This window comes from Emys orbicularis, chromosome 17 (assembly GCF_028017835.1).
Source record: "Emys orbicularis isolate rEmyOrb1 chromosome 17, rEmyOrb1.hap1, whole genome shotgun sequence".
Lineage (NCBI taxonomy): Eukaryota > Metazoa > Chordata > Testudines > Emydidae > Emys > Emys orbicularis.
Window position 1 is genome coordinate 13,772,859 of NC_088699.1, and position 17,157 is coordinate 13,790,015.

A 17,157-nucleotide genomic window follows, 5' to 3' on the forward strand; every position below is an offset into this window, starting at 1 on the left:
TAAGCCTGGTGCCTTGGTCACCATTGTCCAATAGCGTAGGGTTCATAGGGGAAGAGAAATTAAGCTAAATGCCTCCCAGAATAACTTTGAGACATGGAAATGTCATGACTTTAATGTCTGATATCTCTGCCCCTTCCAGAACTAGAAGAAAGTGCTGTTTGTCCCATTGTAAAGCTGCGATTTTCCTTTCCAGTGGGGTAAAATTCCCATTTCTAGTCCTGCAGGGTCCCAAGCGAGTAGATACTAAAGCTGTCACGGGCTCAGGACTAAATCTAACTCATTTTAAACGCACTATACACCTCTACCCCGATATAACGCGACCTGATATAACAAATTCAGATATAATGCGGTAAAGCAGCGCTCCGGGGGCTGTGCGCTTCAGCGGATCAAAGCAAGTTTGATATAACGGGGTTAGATTTTTTGGCTCCCGTGGACAGCGTTATATCGGGGTAGAGGTGTACTTCCTGATTCTGTTCACAGACCAACTTCTCTATTTAAGGTTGAGGCTGTATCCTCAGAACACCTTTTTTTACCTTGATGTTGCAGTCTAGTGGGTAATTTTCTGTACCATTTGAGCTGCAGTGTCTAGGCAACATGAGGTGAGTTGAGGACTACGAAGCCATAACTCTTTTAAAATGCTTAGTATATTATTCAAATGCATCAAGGCACCTCAGGGCAATATAAAGTGACATCTTCAGAATAGAAATTTGAATTGGCTTGTCTCTTATTCCTAGTGAAATGAGTTCACGTGCAGACGCAGAAGCTCAGGGAGCTGGTAATGGATGGGATAGAGCGCTCTTCATTCCCAGATCGCTAGCATGAATCTGGCTCATGTTATTAGGAGCTAAAAGCACTTACATCTGATGACTGTTCCATGGGATCGCTACAGTTGGTAGCCTTATTGTTTCTACCTTCTCACTTGGAAGTGGTCCTTGCAACTCAGGGATGAAGCAGTGTTTGTGTGTTAATAGGCCTTTTGTCTCTTAGGAAATGTCTTAAACCAGATGGTATTGGTGACTGATACTGATTTGCAATGGAATATTGTTGCTGTGTTAAATGAAATGTGGGCCTTTGTTTTCATGTGAAATGCACAAACTACTTTCAGCTCCGAGGGAGGAGGAATATAACTTTTTCATTTCTTAAAGAACGGCGTATGGTGCTTGGTTTTGTTCCCTCGTTCCTATTCCTTCACTTGTGTTTTGAGGACTTATATATGGGCGAGAGACTATTCTATACTGTGTACTAAAATATTGCCTTTGTTGTTTATATAGGTTCATTGTATACACAGTGAGCTGAGTCCTCCGTTGGTGCAAAGCAATGCTGGGGCATTGACTTCAGTGATGCCATGTTAATTTACACCAGCTGCGGATCTGGCTCAGTAGCGTCAGTCATCAGTCCCGTTTTCTTGATCTTGACACAATGAAAATCTTAAAATGAGTAGCAGCACAGGTGGATTGTTTCAAGTAGATGATTTAGAAGGGCTGCTTACAAATTGGTGTTCAGTTATTGGAGGGTAAAATGTTGCTTTTTTTTTTTTTTCGGGATTAACCAATCTTCTCTTTCCCTGTGATGGTCAGCAAATTTTCATCCGCACTTTACTCTCTTCCCAGTTTCCAATGAATATTCAAGATTGCTGTGCATGTAGGTTTTGCATGAATTATTCTGTAAATTCTTTCCCCACAGCACTCTTTTTCTCCCCCCCCCCTTCCCTTTTTTCCAGGTGTGCCAGGAGTGAGAGTAGATCGCTTTGAAGAAGGGATGGTGGTGAAACACTGTGCGCTGTCTCTGGTGGGAGAGCCAATTATGTACCCAGAAATCAACACGTTCTTAAAACTGCTGCACCGGCACAACATCTCCAGCTTCCTGGTTACAAATGCACAGTTCCCTGTGGAGATTAGGTGAGAATCCTACAAAGTGTTTTTTTTTTTTTTTTTTTTTAATGGTTTTGTCTTGTTCTAAAGAGTTGGTGATGTATGGTTTGCTTATACTTTATCATAGTGGAAATACACAATGCCACAGTCTGCATTAAAATTATTGCTCAGAATCTGCCTGGGTCATAGTTTTAGTCTCTCTGGGCTCGTTTCCCTCCCTCTTCCTTCTCTTCTCCATACCAATGTACATTTACTTTATTTTTTTTCCCTGTGCCTCTTAAATTCAGTGCAATTACTTTGAAGTGAAATATAGGCAGTATAACCAAACGTCCATTCCAGAAGGTTCTGGAGATACCTAAAGTCTATAAGGATAAAACAAATGAAATGCAAATTGTATTGTGCTTTTGGTGTTGCAGTTGAGTAAAGGAAGGGAGTGTTTCTAATAGACGGGGCACAAATTAAAGCTCATGAGTTCTATTCCCAGTTCACTCACTCGCTTCCTTGTGACCTTGGGCAAGTCACTCACTTCTTCTCTCAATATTCCCACCTGCAAAAGGTAATTAGTCATTTTTATCTAACCTCGCAGAGGGAGCTGTGAAATTTAATATTTGTAAAGCATTTTCAGATACTTCGATTAAAGGTCCTGGGTGAATGCAAAGTATTATTTGTCTCTTTTGAGAGTGCTTGACCCCTTTTTAACCAAAAATCCGTACAGCACTGAAAAACTCGCTGCTAATGCTCAGACCTTGTCTTCAGCTCCCACAACTGCGGGGGGGGGGGGGGGGGGGGGAGTACTCCGAAAGGCATTAGTTAACAGCATAGACCCAAATTCTTCTCTGGTGGAATGCTAGCAGTGGCAATGGAGGTACAGCAGCAATGGCTTTGTGTTATGTTTCCCACAATCTCTAATTCCAGGTGAACAGGACATTCCATTTGTTGCAAAAGAATAACTTACACATCAGCAATCGCTGATATTTTGGCTTCCTCTCTGGCTCCCTTTTTTGGTCTGAATGTGGGGAGTGGAGGGGGAAAACTGCACATTTTTTGGAGTGAGTAATTAGGTACTCCAAAGCCATTCCAAATGAGTGGGTAATTGTGTAATCAAGTTACTTTTCAAACCCTGTATTATGTGCCTGATAGACAGAAACTGCTCTTTCTAGAAACTAAACATTGAATTTAAAAAGAGAGCCAACACTATTTTTGAAAATATATTTCTTTGAAACTGATGTCTTTTTTTTTTTTTTTTTTTTTTAGTGATAAAATTCTAGTTTGGCTCTCTCATCAGCATGTCCATTGAGCCCAACTAGCAAAATGTCCCCATCCTTCTGTGGTATAACTTCTACACCTCTACCCCGATATAACGCTGTCCTCGGGAGCCAAAAAATCTTACCGCATTATAGGTGAAACCGCGTTATATAGAACTTGCTTTGATCCACTGGAGTGCGCAGCCCCGCCCCCCGGAGCACCGCTTTACCGCATTATATTCGAATTCGTGTTATATCGGGTCGCGTTATATCGGGGTAGAGGTGTAATTCTGCTGGCTGCCTGCAGCTGCTGGGGATGGGGTATGCTTTGGTTCCTTGGAGAAGAGGAACTTTTCCAGTTACCATTCTGAAAGTGACTAGCTCTGTCTTCAGTGATACCTTAATAATAATATATTATTTTATTAGGAAAATGTAACATGCAAAAGACTGGCTACACTCTTTGTAATTGAATATTTCAATCCCTTGATACCTGGAACACTTGGCCATTTAGGTGATTGCCACTTGGACTGTCAGTTCAGAGCATGCTCACTAGTAAAACGGTTCTTAATCTAAAATGTTAGATTTGTTTCCCATTAATGATCTGTTCTTGTCTGAATCTGGAGAGGAGGAATATGCTTGGGTACTTTGCAAGTTCATGTCGAGTAATTGGATTTTCTGACCATTGACAGCTCAGCTCTGGTCTCATTCCAGGCAATTCTTGTCACTTTTAGTTTTTACCTTCATGTTTTTTTAAAGCAGGAGTGATTGACAGCTGTATGAAGGATTATTTTTTTAAAGCACCAGATCAGACTGGAGTTGTAGCCTGCTCATTAGTAGCCTTCACAGGCAGCATTTGTGGAAGGCTCTTCCTTAATTTCCTAAGATATTGAGTTAAGACCCATAGAGCTGTGCGATAAAATTTTGAAGCTGTCACTTCGTCTAGAAGGCATTGTGGTAGAGTGTTTTTGCCCAGTGTTTGACAAATGTCACCAGCCCTCCAGAAGAGACAAAAGGGTATAAAAATTAATTTACTTTGTCTATTTCTCTTGCTTTTAAGGAGCTTGCTAAGTCTGATTCTCTCAGCTTGTTACTCTTTGTTCATTATTCCTTGCATAGCAGAATACAGTGTTATTTATTCTGCTCTTTGCATCCCCAGTTATCTGTGTCTGCATCACACTTGCTAGCCTTGGGGTTCCAGCATGGATGAAATCAGTCACAGGCTCATGGAATAGGTTTAAGCTTTTAGAAGTCGCTTACGTAGTGCTTGTGTTAACCCACTGGTGAATGTGTGTTTTAACTGGGGGCTGTGACAACTCCTGTCCTCTGTGGATCAGCTTAGAGGGGACCTGTAACACACATTCACCAGGAGATTACACTTGTAAACAGCGTAATGTCTTCAGTTATAAAAGAGCTATAGCATAATATGCTTTCCTGCAGAAATCCAAGCTGCAGCCCTTTCCACTTAGACTGATGCAGGCTGGGATTGCTGTAATGACCTCTTTAGTCAACTAGACAAAGGCATTGATGTCCTTGTGGGAGCTGTATCCCACACTTTTTGCACCAGAGGAACAGTCCTCAAAATGTTGGAACTTGGGAGCCTGGGCTATTAAAGTGTGGGGAGGAAATTATAAACTAAGGATATGCTTTGGAATCAATGTCTCATATTATAGTAGGTCTCTGGCCCCAAGCATGCTTACAGTAGTGCTAGTTGAAAAGGATTCAGCGCAAAATTTTGGGCGGGTCCCATGAAATAAGGTCCTCTACAAAGTACCAGGAGCACATTTCTAAAGCCACTTTTATACTTCTTTTGTTGCAAAATGCCCGTTTGTGTTTGGCTACAGTTTTGGAGCCTTAAAGTTCCACCTGCCCAGCTCAGAGATGTCCCACTCTGCCGGGTGAACTCCATTGAGCAGCACTGCATTTCTGTTGAATAGGGCTGCCTTCCTATAGGACAGGTTGCATTTTAGGGCACTTTGCCCGCAGATGCTCTAATAGGAAGTGAAGCTTTTAAATGCTTCTGTTGAGACCACAGGCTCCTTTGATCACAGGCCGCTTGGGAAGGTTCTTAATTAGTGTTCTACCTGGATGAATATGCTGTTCAGTGAGGATTGGATCGTTGAACTATCACTGGGTTTCACCCTTCTGCGAGTGGTTAGTATGTGGTGTTCCTTGCTTTGTGGCACATTATGTGGTGAAAGACTATTTTCTGTCGCTATTAGAAACCCCAGCCATTTGCTAAAGATGCACTGCTGAACTTTGAGAGAGTATGCTGTAAATATTACATTACTGCTTTTGCTTTTGGGAACAGAGCAGAATCCAGCATAGTTATTTGATCTGCAATGTTATGTCTTATGGATGCTTCTGTAAAAAAGCATAAATTCAGTTAGCTATAATGTCTGAAAATAATGATTCTCCTCTCCTTTTTATTGACAAGGAACCTTGAGCCAGTAACGCAGCTGTATGTCAGCGTGGATGCTAGCACCAAAGAAAGCCTGAAGAAAATTGACCGTCCCCTCTTCAAGGATTTCTGGCAAAGGTTTCTAGACAGTTTAAAGGCCTTGGCTGAAAAGGTACCAAGTTAAGAATAGTTTTTGTTAACTTTTTCCCCTTTCTGCCCATTTTCCGCTCAGGAAGGCGGGGGGAGGTTGTGGGGCTTGAAGGAAATGGGATGCTGAAATGAAGAGCTTTATTTCTGTGCTCTGTACAGTTTGTGGCGTTAGGATAAGCAGTCTAGCAATCCGAACTCAAAGCTAACAAAGGACTTTGGGGTTTTTTTATATGGGAATAAATTTCAGGAGACGAGAGCTAGGATGTGTGTCAGGAAGAGAATCGTATATTTATTTTCCTGTCCAAAATGGAGGTAGTCCCTGCCGAAACAGCTCGCAGCCAAAATGAGGCAGTTAGAGAAAGGTAGGAAGCCCAGAAGAGGGCATGAAAGCACATGTGATAGCTAACTTTCGTTTCCAAAGCTTTCACCAGGATCTCAGCAAAGCCCCTGTCTTGTGAACACTTCCACATTGGCTGCAATGGGACTACTGATGTGTAAAAATAAGCGTACGTGTAAATGTTTGTTTGCAGGATTGGGGCCAAAGATAGTGGCTGTATATACTTGGGCAATGTAAGGATGCTGCCTCTTTCTGATATTTCCAGGTTGTAACTTTCTTTCTGTACTGCATAAGGCAGTTGAACACTGGGCCAAATTCACTGCAGGCTTAAGACCTGCTTATACCAGCTGTGAGTTTAGGCCACAATCTTTATCGTTTTCCATCTATCTGAGAGAGCTCTACTGATCTGATTTGGGCACTGTGTGAATTAACAAGATAGGTGTTTTGTGTACATGTTTTCTCTTGTCTTTACTATTGCAGCACTCTGAAAAAAAGCTTTTATTCATATTTCTGGCACAACTTTACATGCTGCCTGTGAGACTGAGCAGATGGGAGATGCTATTTAGTGTATATAATAAGCTTTGCTATGTTCTGAGACTACAAATATTAGGCCTGTTTCTGCCAGATTTACTTACATGAATAGACCCATTAACTTCAATGGAACTGCCCGAAGGCTTGGTCCTGCAAATGCATGCAATTAGTTTTTTCACGTGGATACACCGGTTTCACTTGCTGGCAGTACTCGCACGGGTAAAGGTACTTGTGTTGAGTGTCCGTGTACAGGATCATCTTTGTAAACTCAGAGCGGAATCCTGGCTTCAGCAAAGTCAGGGGCAAAATTTCCATTAACTTTAATGGGATCAGGATTTGGCTTGGGGAGGCCCAAACTCGATTAACCCAAAAGGAAACAAAACCAACCAAACAAAAAAGGGGGACATTTTGATATATTAGGAAATCTGACTTTGGCTAGTAGAATCTCTCTCTTGACCTTGGTTATATAAGGTACATTCACTGCTGAATTCCTGCCTGTTGTCAGAATCTTTCCACCTTCATTTTTTGTGAGGAACATATTGGCAGTTATATCCATAGAGCTAAAAATACTTTTGGTCAAGGTGAAGAGGAAGGGGAAAAAAAGCCATGCTGATAGCTGCATTTTTTCCCCTTCAAAGACAGATTTGGGTGCTCTTATAACACTGACAACACAGCACCCTCTTAATAGCAGCCAAGGTTGATGATATCCTTGATCAGCAATGGGGTCTGATTCGCATAATACCAGGGCAAAAATATGCAAATGTCAAAATCCCCTAGGAAGCTTGTATATTTTTAGATGATTTTGTAATTTTACACATGGCTGTGGTTATAGGGGGTGTCTAGAAACTCCTGAAGTGATTTATTAAGAAGGAGAACCTTCCAAGTTTTCTCCTCGGTGTGCATGCTTTAGTGACCAAGTCAGAGATTAAGCACTGTTTCATAGGACTCTGATGAATTAAGTGTGGGGAAAGCTGATACTGCTTCTGATGATCTCAAGGTATACGGTTCATACTACAATATGGATGTTGGGATAGGGAAGCGACGATGCATTGTGTTGAGAAAAGCAGTGCTATTTATCAGGAAACAGAACACAAGTCCTCAGTTTTGCACGATGCATTCAGCTGTCGTGTCTTACATAATTCCTCCAAGACACAGACAGGATGATATTGTAGTTGATATAAGGTCATTGTTATTAAGAGTTTATAGTGGGTTTTCATCCCCTGTGCTGTCAGAAAATAAAAGGCTTCTAAAAACTGACATAAAATGTCTTCCTGTGCTTGCTACAACCTTGTTTGTTTGGCAAGAGTTGTTCCTGTATTCTTGCTCTCCCTCATCCTGCCTGTGGTTGGTTGCTTGTATCACAGTAGCACACAGAGGGCCCAGACAAGAGCAGGGCTCTATTGTGGTTGGTACTGTAAGTATGAGAGTCAGTCCCAGCCTGGCATCTTGGAGAGCCAGGTAGTCTGGGAGCCCTGGGGTCTCCAGCTCTGGGGAAAGCTGTCTGGAGTCGCAGACCCGGGGAGATCGTCCCAGGACTTCCAGGATCCCAGCTCTTGCAGGCTCCCTGCTGTGGTGCTGAGAGTCCTGGCTCCACAGCAGAGATCCTGGAAATCCTGGCATGGTGGGACTGTCCTGGAGCTGCAAACCCTAGGCGCCTGGGGTCTCTAGCTCCAGGGCAGACTGTGTGGCATGGCAGGATTTCATCAGAACCCTAGCGGGGCAGGGTTTCACCCCTAGTTCGTTAAACCAGTCTTGCTTTCATGAGAAATTTGTGGTTCAATGACCTGGTGTTTTCGGAATAAAGTTTCCTCAGAAAATCTCTGACCATCTCTTATCAGGATATCACTTTCCAGTGCAAGCAACAGTGTATCTTCCAGCTGATGCGGAGAAGCTGTTTTCAGGCGTAAGTCTTGCTCTCTCCAAAGTAATCTTTATTGCAGTGCTCTTTATGATGAATTTTCCATTCTGAGATACGCTTTCTGAGAGATCTGTGTGATTTAGTGTTAGGTAGCTGGTGGGTACTCAGAAAGCTTTATTTGTTTTAGATCTAAATGTATATTCTGAACATGTCTTAAGCACTGTTTATCAATGAAAAGTAAGGGACAGGTGTCAACTGAGTGATTAACCTTACATCTAATTTAAAATGTGCTTCTTCCAAGCTTCATGTCTGAAATACCCAGCAGAGCTCACTCACCCCTTCATCCTTCCAAAGCAGATGACTTTAGCTGATCAAAAAGATGAAGGGCTGACTTAATTTACAGTTGACAAGTACCTTCCTGGGGAGAAAATGACTGGTACTAAAGGGTTTTTTCAGTGTAGTGGTGAAAGAAATAATAAGAACCGGTGGCTGGAAGGTAAAGCCAGACAGATTAAAATTAGAAATAAAGCTGATGCTTTTAACAGTGAGGGTCGTGAACTACTGGAACAAACTACTGAGGGAAGTCGTGGATCCTCTATCTCTTGAAGTCTTTAGCTCAAGTTTGAATACCTTTCTGGAAGAGATGCTTTAGCCAAACCGAGGGTTTTGGGCTCAGTACAGGAGCAGTTGGGTGACATTCCATTGGCCTGTGTTACACAGTCAGACTAGATAATGTAATGGCCCCTTTTGGCCTTTAAAAACTATGATTCTATAGACTTGATTTCCATGAATTCTACTGAGTGAGGTTCTTTACGATGACAGCTGTTGAAAATTAAGGACCTGTCTGTGCTGCATGGACAGTACAAATCCGGTGACACGTTTAATAAAAAGAGGGTGTGGCGGTTAGTACAAGGGGTGGAGCGACCTTGTGTGGGGACCCCAAAAATAATTTGGCTCATAGTTGGTCAGCTGCTTTGGGGCTGAAAAATGGCATAAAAATGTACTCCCTTTAAAATCGGATAAATTATATTTTATGGTAAGTGACTTACATAGTTGTACAACAGAAGCTGTAAAATTATCTTGGAGAAAAGTTGAAGTAGGTGTCAGCAGAGTGTTAAGATCTGCATTTGGGATCCATCATTACCCTGTGGTACCTGTGCGCACACGTATATTTTTCTTTGAGAAATTAGTTCAACTAATTTTTAAGCAGGGAACTGTTTGCTCACTCATAAAGGAAATTCATGGAGCTGATGAATACCAGAGTATAGGAAAAAGTCAATTTTGTGAGCTTGGCGCATTCTGCAGAGTTCTTTTCCGCCTCCGCATGGTGCCACCTCTTTGTCATCTTTAGGTGCCCCCTAGGTACCTCTTACTTCTCCGTCTCCTTGACTTAATCATCATAAATCCTTTCCAATCTGCTCAGTACACTGTACCTCAAAGTACTTGCTGTGCTGCCAGACACCAAGTAGGCATTATTGCACTGTTTTAACTTTCAGAGTGCAGGTGCCAATGTTCTCTTAAACAGATTAGAACGTTGGGGCGAGGGAGCCCAAACCCTAGGTTAATATAGCATTATGGCCCTGCAAGAATTGATGACAGAGCAGGACATTATCCTGCCCTTAAAAAAGGGTCACACAAGCTAAGGACCTCCCTAGTGAGCCTTTCCAGAGTTCATTCTGAATTGTATCTTTTTGTGGGATTTGGATCCTAAGTTTTAGATCTTTTCCTTTCTTCAAGTTAATTGAAATTTCATTGGGAAAAGGGTAATGACTCTTTGCAGATGCAGTGCTGCAGAAGTTCCTCATCTTCAGCATGAAAGAAGGTTCTTAACTCTGCTTAACTGGGGACTTCACCTATTGAACAGCCAGACCCTTAACTGCAGTGCCATACTCCCCGATCCTGCCAAGCGATACACACACGTAGATCTGTACTCCATGCATGGAGTCACCTTAAGGGATGGTGTTTGCAGACCCATTTGCAGGATCAGGGCCTCAAAATGTGAAGCGGCAATTATACATCAGTTTACCACTTTCTGACTCTATTTATGACATCACTTCTATGTAATTCCTCATAGATATCTGAGTGTATATGGAGATGCCTGCATCTAGATTTCAAAATTATGCAAGCTTGTGTCTGGTCCTGTTTACTTAACTCTTCTTTTTAATGTGATTCTTACTGCAACTTACTCTTTGGTTCTGTGTGTTTACACATGATGTTTGTAAATTCGTATACTCTGGGAGTTGAATCTTAGTTGTGTTTGGTGCTAATGCTCTATTACATTATACAGTATATGCCAATAATTATAGCCTTTATGCTTGCAACAGATTTTGGTTTGTGTGGAGATTATTTTGTGTGGTTGAGGGGAGAAATCTCTGTTCGTCAGTTTGAAGAGACTGGTCTTTGTTTCTGAATCAAGATTTATTTTTTTAAGGAGACTGTAAAATGCAAAATTTGCAACAGATGTTGAAATCAGTAATCAATTTTGTGTCACTATAAATTTAGAAAAATCTGCCTCTCATGCACAGTAAACCATCTCTTCTCCACGAGCTGTTTGTTAGTTTTAATGATTTTGTTGACAAGATTTATTGGTGTAATCATTGTGAATTGGAACATGATGAAAGTTTTATAAAGGTACAATGTTTTATGTTAAGTGATACTCCCTGAAATACTTTGCCCTCTTTCAGCATGGCCTACCGAGGAGTATAACCTGAATGAATCTGGAACAAAAATATCTGGACTTGGAAAGAATAAACACTTACTTAGCCTTTTCTAACCCTTCTAATATCTCTTGTAGAAAGGAAAAGGGAACGAAGAAGTTTGTAAATAATACATTGCAAAATCAAACCTGTTTAATATTCCACATCACTGGTCTCTACTGGGATACCTGGAGACCTGAAATTACAAATGATTACATTTTAAAAGACTGGTTAAGGATCAGTTCCAGTTTTGCTTACCTGGTGTCAGACTTCAATTTTTTCCTCTGCAGGAGTTAATTCCTATCTCTTATATAGCGTTTTTCAGCTGTAGCTCTCAAAGCGCTTTACAGAGGAGGTAAGCATCATCTTCCCTATTTTATAGATGAGCAAACTGAGGTGAAGTGACTTGCCCAAGGTCACCCAGCAATTCGGTGCCAGAACTGGGAATAGAATCCAGCTCTGTTTAGTCCCAATCCACTAGACCAGGGGTCGGCAACGTTTGGCACGCAGCTCGCCAGGGTAAGCACCCTAGCGGGCCGGGCCAGTTTATTTACCTGCTGACGCGGCAGGTTCGGCCGATTGCGGCCCCCACTCGCCGCGGTTCGCCGTCCCGGGCCAATGGGGGCGGCGGGAAGCGGCGCGGGCCGAGGGATGTGCTGGCCGCAGCTTCCCGCCGCCCCCATTGGCCCGGGACGGCGAACCGCGGTGAGTGGGGGCCGATCGGCCGAACCTGCCGCGTCAGCAGGTAAATAAACTGGCCCGGCCCGCGAGGGTGCTTACCCTGGCGAGCCGCGTGCCGAACGTTGCCAACCCCTGCACTAGACCATGCTGCTCTTGAGAGTTGATGATATGGCAAATACCCAAAAGAGAGCATTCTCTGTCCTTCCACTGGGTTGACTTGGGAAGCCAGAGTTCTGTTCTGACCCTGACATGTTGGGTGACCTTGGGCAAGTCCCTTAACTTCTTTATTCTTTATCTGTAAAACGGGGCTGCTAATACTGACTTTTGAAAAGCACTTGGAAATCTTTAGCTGAAAAGGTTCTGTGTATATATGTATTCGTTGGAACTCTTGCAGGGGAAAGATGGGGACTAATCACTGGTTGTGGCAGCTAAGTAAAGGAGAATTAAATCTCATTTTATTTAGAATGGTGCTGGCCCAAATGCTGTGTAGACTTGTACTGGTTCTGTACAAGTTTTCAAGGTGTTGCATAATGTTCCCATCTGTTAAATGATGTGTAACCTCTTTTAACTGTTAGACATTTCTGTTGTCTTTAAACAAATACCAAGAAGCTCTAACTTGGTGATTTATAAGGGAGTATTTATTTCGTCCATTGAATTTTTTTTATTTGACATTTCGTGAAAGAAGAGGAGTTGACATTTCCAAGGGTGATTTCCATTTCCATTTCAATGAGAACGAATGTAAAACTGATGCAAAAGCACCACAAACAAAACTGAGAAATTCAGTACTGTGAAGAATATAGATACTGGTGTGCTAATGCATATCGAAAACAGAGGGAAAGAAAGAAACATGGATCCTTCCACACCCAAGAAAAATGGAATAGTAAGATGGCTCTTACTAGAATAAGAGAAATCCACAGCAAGGCTGAAAATGCAGTCTTTGGTCCATGTGGTAGGCTGTTTGGGTTGTAATTGTGACTTCCATATAGAGCTAAATTGTGCTCTTAATTATGCCTGAGCGGCCAAGGACAGTTTTTGGCTAATTGCTTCTACTTGTCTAGAAAGGATTTACCACAGCACACTGCATTCCAAAGAGAAAGGGCCAGGTTTTGGTGTTCAGATTCAGGTTGGTGGCATTATTCTAGATCATACCAGTGCAAATGAGAGCAGAATCTGGCCCTAAACTTTCACTTTTGTTGGGGTCGCCATATTGTGAGTGAGCTGAGTGCCAATTTGCTTGAGCGGGGTTCTTTTTCTTGCAGCCTATAGTAACTAAGGCCTTAACGCTGCAAAGAGAGTGCCATGTGTGGGGTCTTTGCATGAGTGCAAGGAGTATGTACCTTAAACAGTTCCTTTATTATAACTGTACATCCACCTAGCAGGACACGAGACCAAAGCTGTTCCTAGCTTTGTCATGCAGTTGCTTACTGGACAGCATTCAGATCCCTGCATGGCTATACGAAGGGTACCTTTGACTTCTCCAGCCACACCCATCAGCTTTAGTAACTAGCAGCTTCTGCGGGCAGCCAGGGCAGGCCATCCGTAGTCTAGTTGATGATGTAGGATGTGAGCTTTAGGGCCAGAGCCTGCATTTCTTCCTTGGACAAAACTCCCATTCAGTTTGCCACTCTAAGGACTGGACGGCTCGCCCTGCAGCGATCTTCAGAGCCCTTTCTGAAGCTGCTACACTGAAGAATTGTTTTTCAAAAAATTAAAATTGGAGATTCCTCCTCATGAAAGCTTAACTACCTTGAGCAGAGTGGAGTCGGCTTGGAACTGAAATCTCTTAATTAGAGATTGACCAAAGGCTGTAAACTAATTGCCAGTTAAAGGTAATTTTTTTTGTTTTTACATTAAGGCTTGTCACTATGTTTCAATTTAATGGGTTTGTTCAGCTGCTCTGATTAATGGTCAGCAATACGGAAAGGGAATAGTGTGGCAGTCAATTTTATGACTAGCATTAATACCATTGATTTTTGATGTAAGGACCATGTAAAGTACAGTAAATCTGAAAGGACAGATGTATTTTGATCAATCTTTCCATCACTGTTTTCTCACCTAATTGCCTGCATAATCTTGCACTTCTGTTTAAGTACAAGAAACTATGGGAATTTACTAAATTTCATATGATAATCATCAGAAATGTACCGCGTTAGATGCACATCAAAGTAAACTGGTGGTTGTGGAACATGGAATGAAAGATAAACTGCCTTGTGAGACTGAAAACATGCTGAAGAGAGATTTCTGTGGTGGTCATGATTTTTGTAAAGCCCTCTACCATATTACAGTTAATTGAACATTATAATGGGAAGATAGTAATTATCAGAATGGGTCAGACCAGTGGTCCTTTTTCTGACAGTGACCAGTATCTGATGCTTCAGAGGATACGTCATGGCGGTACCTGACCACAGCAAAAATTTCTCCTTAACCACTGTGAGCTGTTATCAGCGTAGGGCCTGAAGCATGAGGGTTTATTACTCCCTGTAAAAAACACATTTCTAAAATCATGTGTAATAAATCACTGGATGTTTTCTTTATTCATATAAATGTCACATCCTTCTTTTGAATCCCACTAATTTTTCAAGCTATGGGTTCTGCAGTTTAATTTTTCATGCCGTGCAATGAAAAAAAGTGTCAGGGTTTTAAAAGCCATTGCCTTAATATTGGTACAAAGCTTTAGGAAATGCATACCACTCTCTAATGCTAATTATTTTGTTTCAAAATCTGAAAAAAAAAACCTGTAAGCATTTTTTTATTTTGCATTTGTTTAATTTCAGGAAATCCTAGTGGTGATGCATACAATCCTGTTTGGTTTTTTTTTTAAGTCCCTTCTACTCATTGAGCTACCAACTGGTAACTTTGTAGAGTTACTCTTCATCACCTCTTCCTAATAATAATATTTATTACTAATTTGTATTTGTCACATTCTGGGGTGAGGGGTTGTCACTGCCTGCCCTGTAACCCTGAGTGCCTCCAAATGCTCTTCTACTGTGGTTCTTTTGTCTGGATGCTCCCAGCCAGCATCCAATCCTGCACTGAGTGTCCATGAGTTAAACATCTCTGACTCAGCAATTCTGGTTCCAGCAGCTTGTTTGTGACACCTCAGCCATGCTCTGGTGACATCTGGCAAGATGACCCCAACACACTCCCAGGCCTGAATTTTTCCCAAAATCATGTGCTCTGCAATGTCCAGCCCTGTCCATTGAGAGAGAGATTAAGGGTAATTGTTCCTTTAAAGGCACAATACCCAGCAGCTTGCCACCTTAACTGGAGTTAACATTCACTTTAAATCAAACACAGCACTGGGTTGGTTTAGATTAAAAGTAAAACAAGTTTATTAACAAAAGGAGATAGGATTTCAAGTGAGTTCAGATACAAAGGATAGAGTTGGAAATGGGTACAAGCAAGTGAAAGTGAAAAGGACTTTCTAGAAGCAAAGACTTGAACACAACAAGCTACAGGCTTTGTTCAAGGCAGTTTCCTTACCGATACTCCTACCAGCAAGATGCTGACCAAGCCCTCTGGTCAGGATCTCCCACAAAGTCCAAAGGGCTCAGTTCCTTTGTTGTCTGAGGTGAAAGATAACTTGGGGTTCTTTGCCTCTCCCTTTTTATAGTCCAATGAAGCTTTGAAATGGTTTCTTCTGAAGGTTACCCCCCAAAATAAAGTTCATTCAAACTGGTGACGTGGAGTCTCCTGGTGAAGGAAGTTTCATGCTGCTTCTTCCCCCACTGGTGTTTGCTAAAATGCAAATTGATCTGTTTTCTGCAATCTCCTCCCCCTGGTGTCTTGATGGTCCTGTGTACCTTCTATGTAATTTGCATTCCCGTTGTCTCTTAATGCAGCAGTTCTCAACCAGGGGCCCTCTGGGGGCCACGTGCAGTTTTCAGGGGGCCTGACAAGCAGGACTGATGTTAGACTCACTGGGGCCTAGGGCAGAAAGCCAAACCCCCGCTATATGGGGCTGTAGCCCGGGGCCCCAAGCCCCGCCACCTGGGGCTAAAGCCGAAGCCTGAGCAACTTAGCTTTGGGGGATCCTGTGGCGTGGGACCCCGGCGAATTGCCCTGGTTGCTACCCTCTAATTCCAGCCCTGACTTTCATATGCAGAAAAGCAGTTGTTGTGGCACAGGTGGGGCGTGGAGTTTTTATTGCATGTTGCGGGGGAGTGGGGGCTTCAGAAAGAAAAAGGTTGAGAACGTCTGTTTTAATGTACCTTGGCGATGCCTTCCAGGATGGGATAACTTTTGTCCTGGCTGGCAGACACACTTTGATAACATAATTTCCAACATGTTTGTAAATTTTGAATTTGTCCTCTGTAAATATATATCACAATAATATGAATGAGCTGTATGTGGTTAGCTTTCTATTGATGTTTTACCTGACACCTTTTAGATACAGGTTATGACATCAGTGGACTGGTCAGGGCAGGCCAGGTGAAAATCACTACCAGATTCCAATGTGCACCTTGCCCGCTTGCATTGGGATGTTAGGGTCACAGCATTGTCATAGCTTTTCTAGCTTCTGAGCTGCCCCATGTCCTCTGTTGAGCTCCTAAAGTCACCCCCTGGGGATAGGAGTGGAGTTTCTTCACAGCCAGCGTTTTGCTCTCCGAAGTATATTCCACAAAGGCTGCAAATCTGCCAGCCAAATGGGATCTGGCAAGGAAAATCAGAAACTTAGTTAGGGATTCATGGGGAGAAATAACTTCAAATTATTATTCTTCATATTACAGCACCACCTAGAGGCCCCAACTGAGATCAGGGCCCTGGTGTGCTGGGTGCTGTGAGACCGTCTCAGCCTCATGGAGTGTATAGGTTAAATAGCTGAAGAGTGGGAAGGAAAATGGAGGGATGGGGTGGCAAAGTGACTTTCCCAAGGAATAGAACTCACATCTCCTGACTCTGAGCCAAGTGCCCTAGTTATCTTTCTATGGCAGAGAACGGAAAGTCTCCAAAATCGCTGAACGGGCCGTTTTCTACATTTAGTGTGCAGATGAATCTGAAGCTGAAAGCATGCGCTTTGGATACTGTGAAGTTGCACACATTTACCCATTTCTCTCCAGATGAAGTCACCCCCACACAAATGGTCCTTAGTAAAAATGTCTGTAAATAAACAAATCTATTGTGTTCGTTTTTAACTTTCTCTTGGGCTAGAGGAATGCTGGCTGTGGTGAGCAGGATGGAGTCTCTCCCCCCTATTACTCCCAGAAGAGTACTCTGCTGTCTCCATGTTTATCAGATTGGATGCTTTTACAATAGGCACAATATAAATGATCTCGTCTCATTCTTTTTTTTAAATTAAACTTCACTAGTCCATTAAAAAAAAAAAAAAAAAAAAGTCTGTGAAATCTGAATTAGGAAGTGCCCTTGTAATAAAGACACATCCTGCATAAA

General features: G+C 42.4%; 1 protein-coding gene across 1 annotated transcript in view; it reads left to right on the forward strand.

Annotated features, from left to right (window-relative positions):
* Positions 1-17,157, forward strand: part of LOC135890899 (S-adenosyl-L-methionine-dependent tRNA 4-demethylwyosine synthase TYW1-like) — a 123,065-nt gene that overhangs the window by 55,974 nt on the left and 49,934 nt on the right. The window contains exons 12-13 of the mRNA XM_065418373.1: positions 1,721-1,898; positions 5,550-5,685. Coding sequence (XP_065274445.1) covers positions 1,721-1,898; positions 5,550-5,685 — 314 coding nt within the window. The remainder of the gene's footprint in view (positions 1-1,720; positions 1,899-5,549; positions 5,686-17,157) is intronic.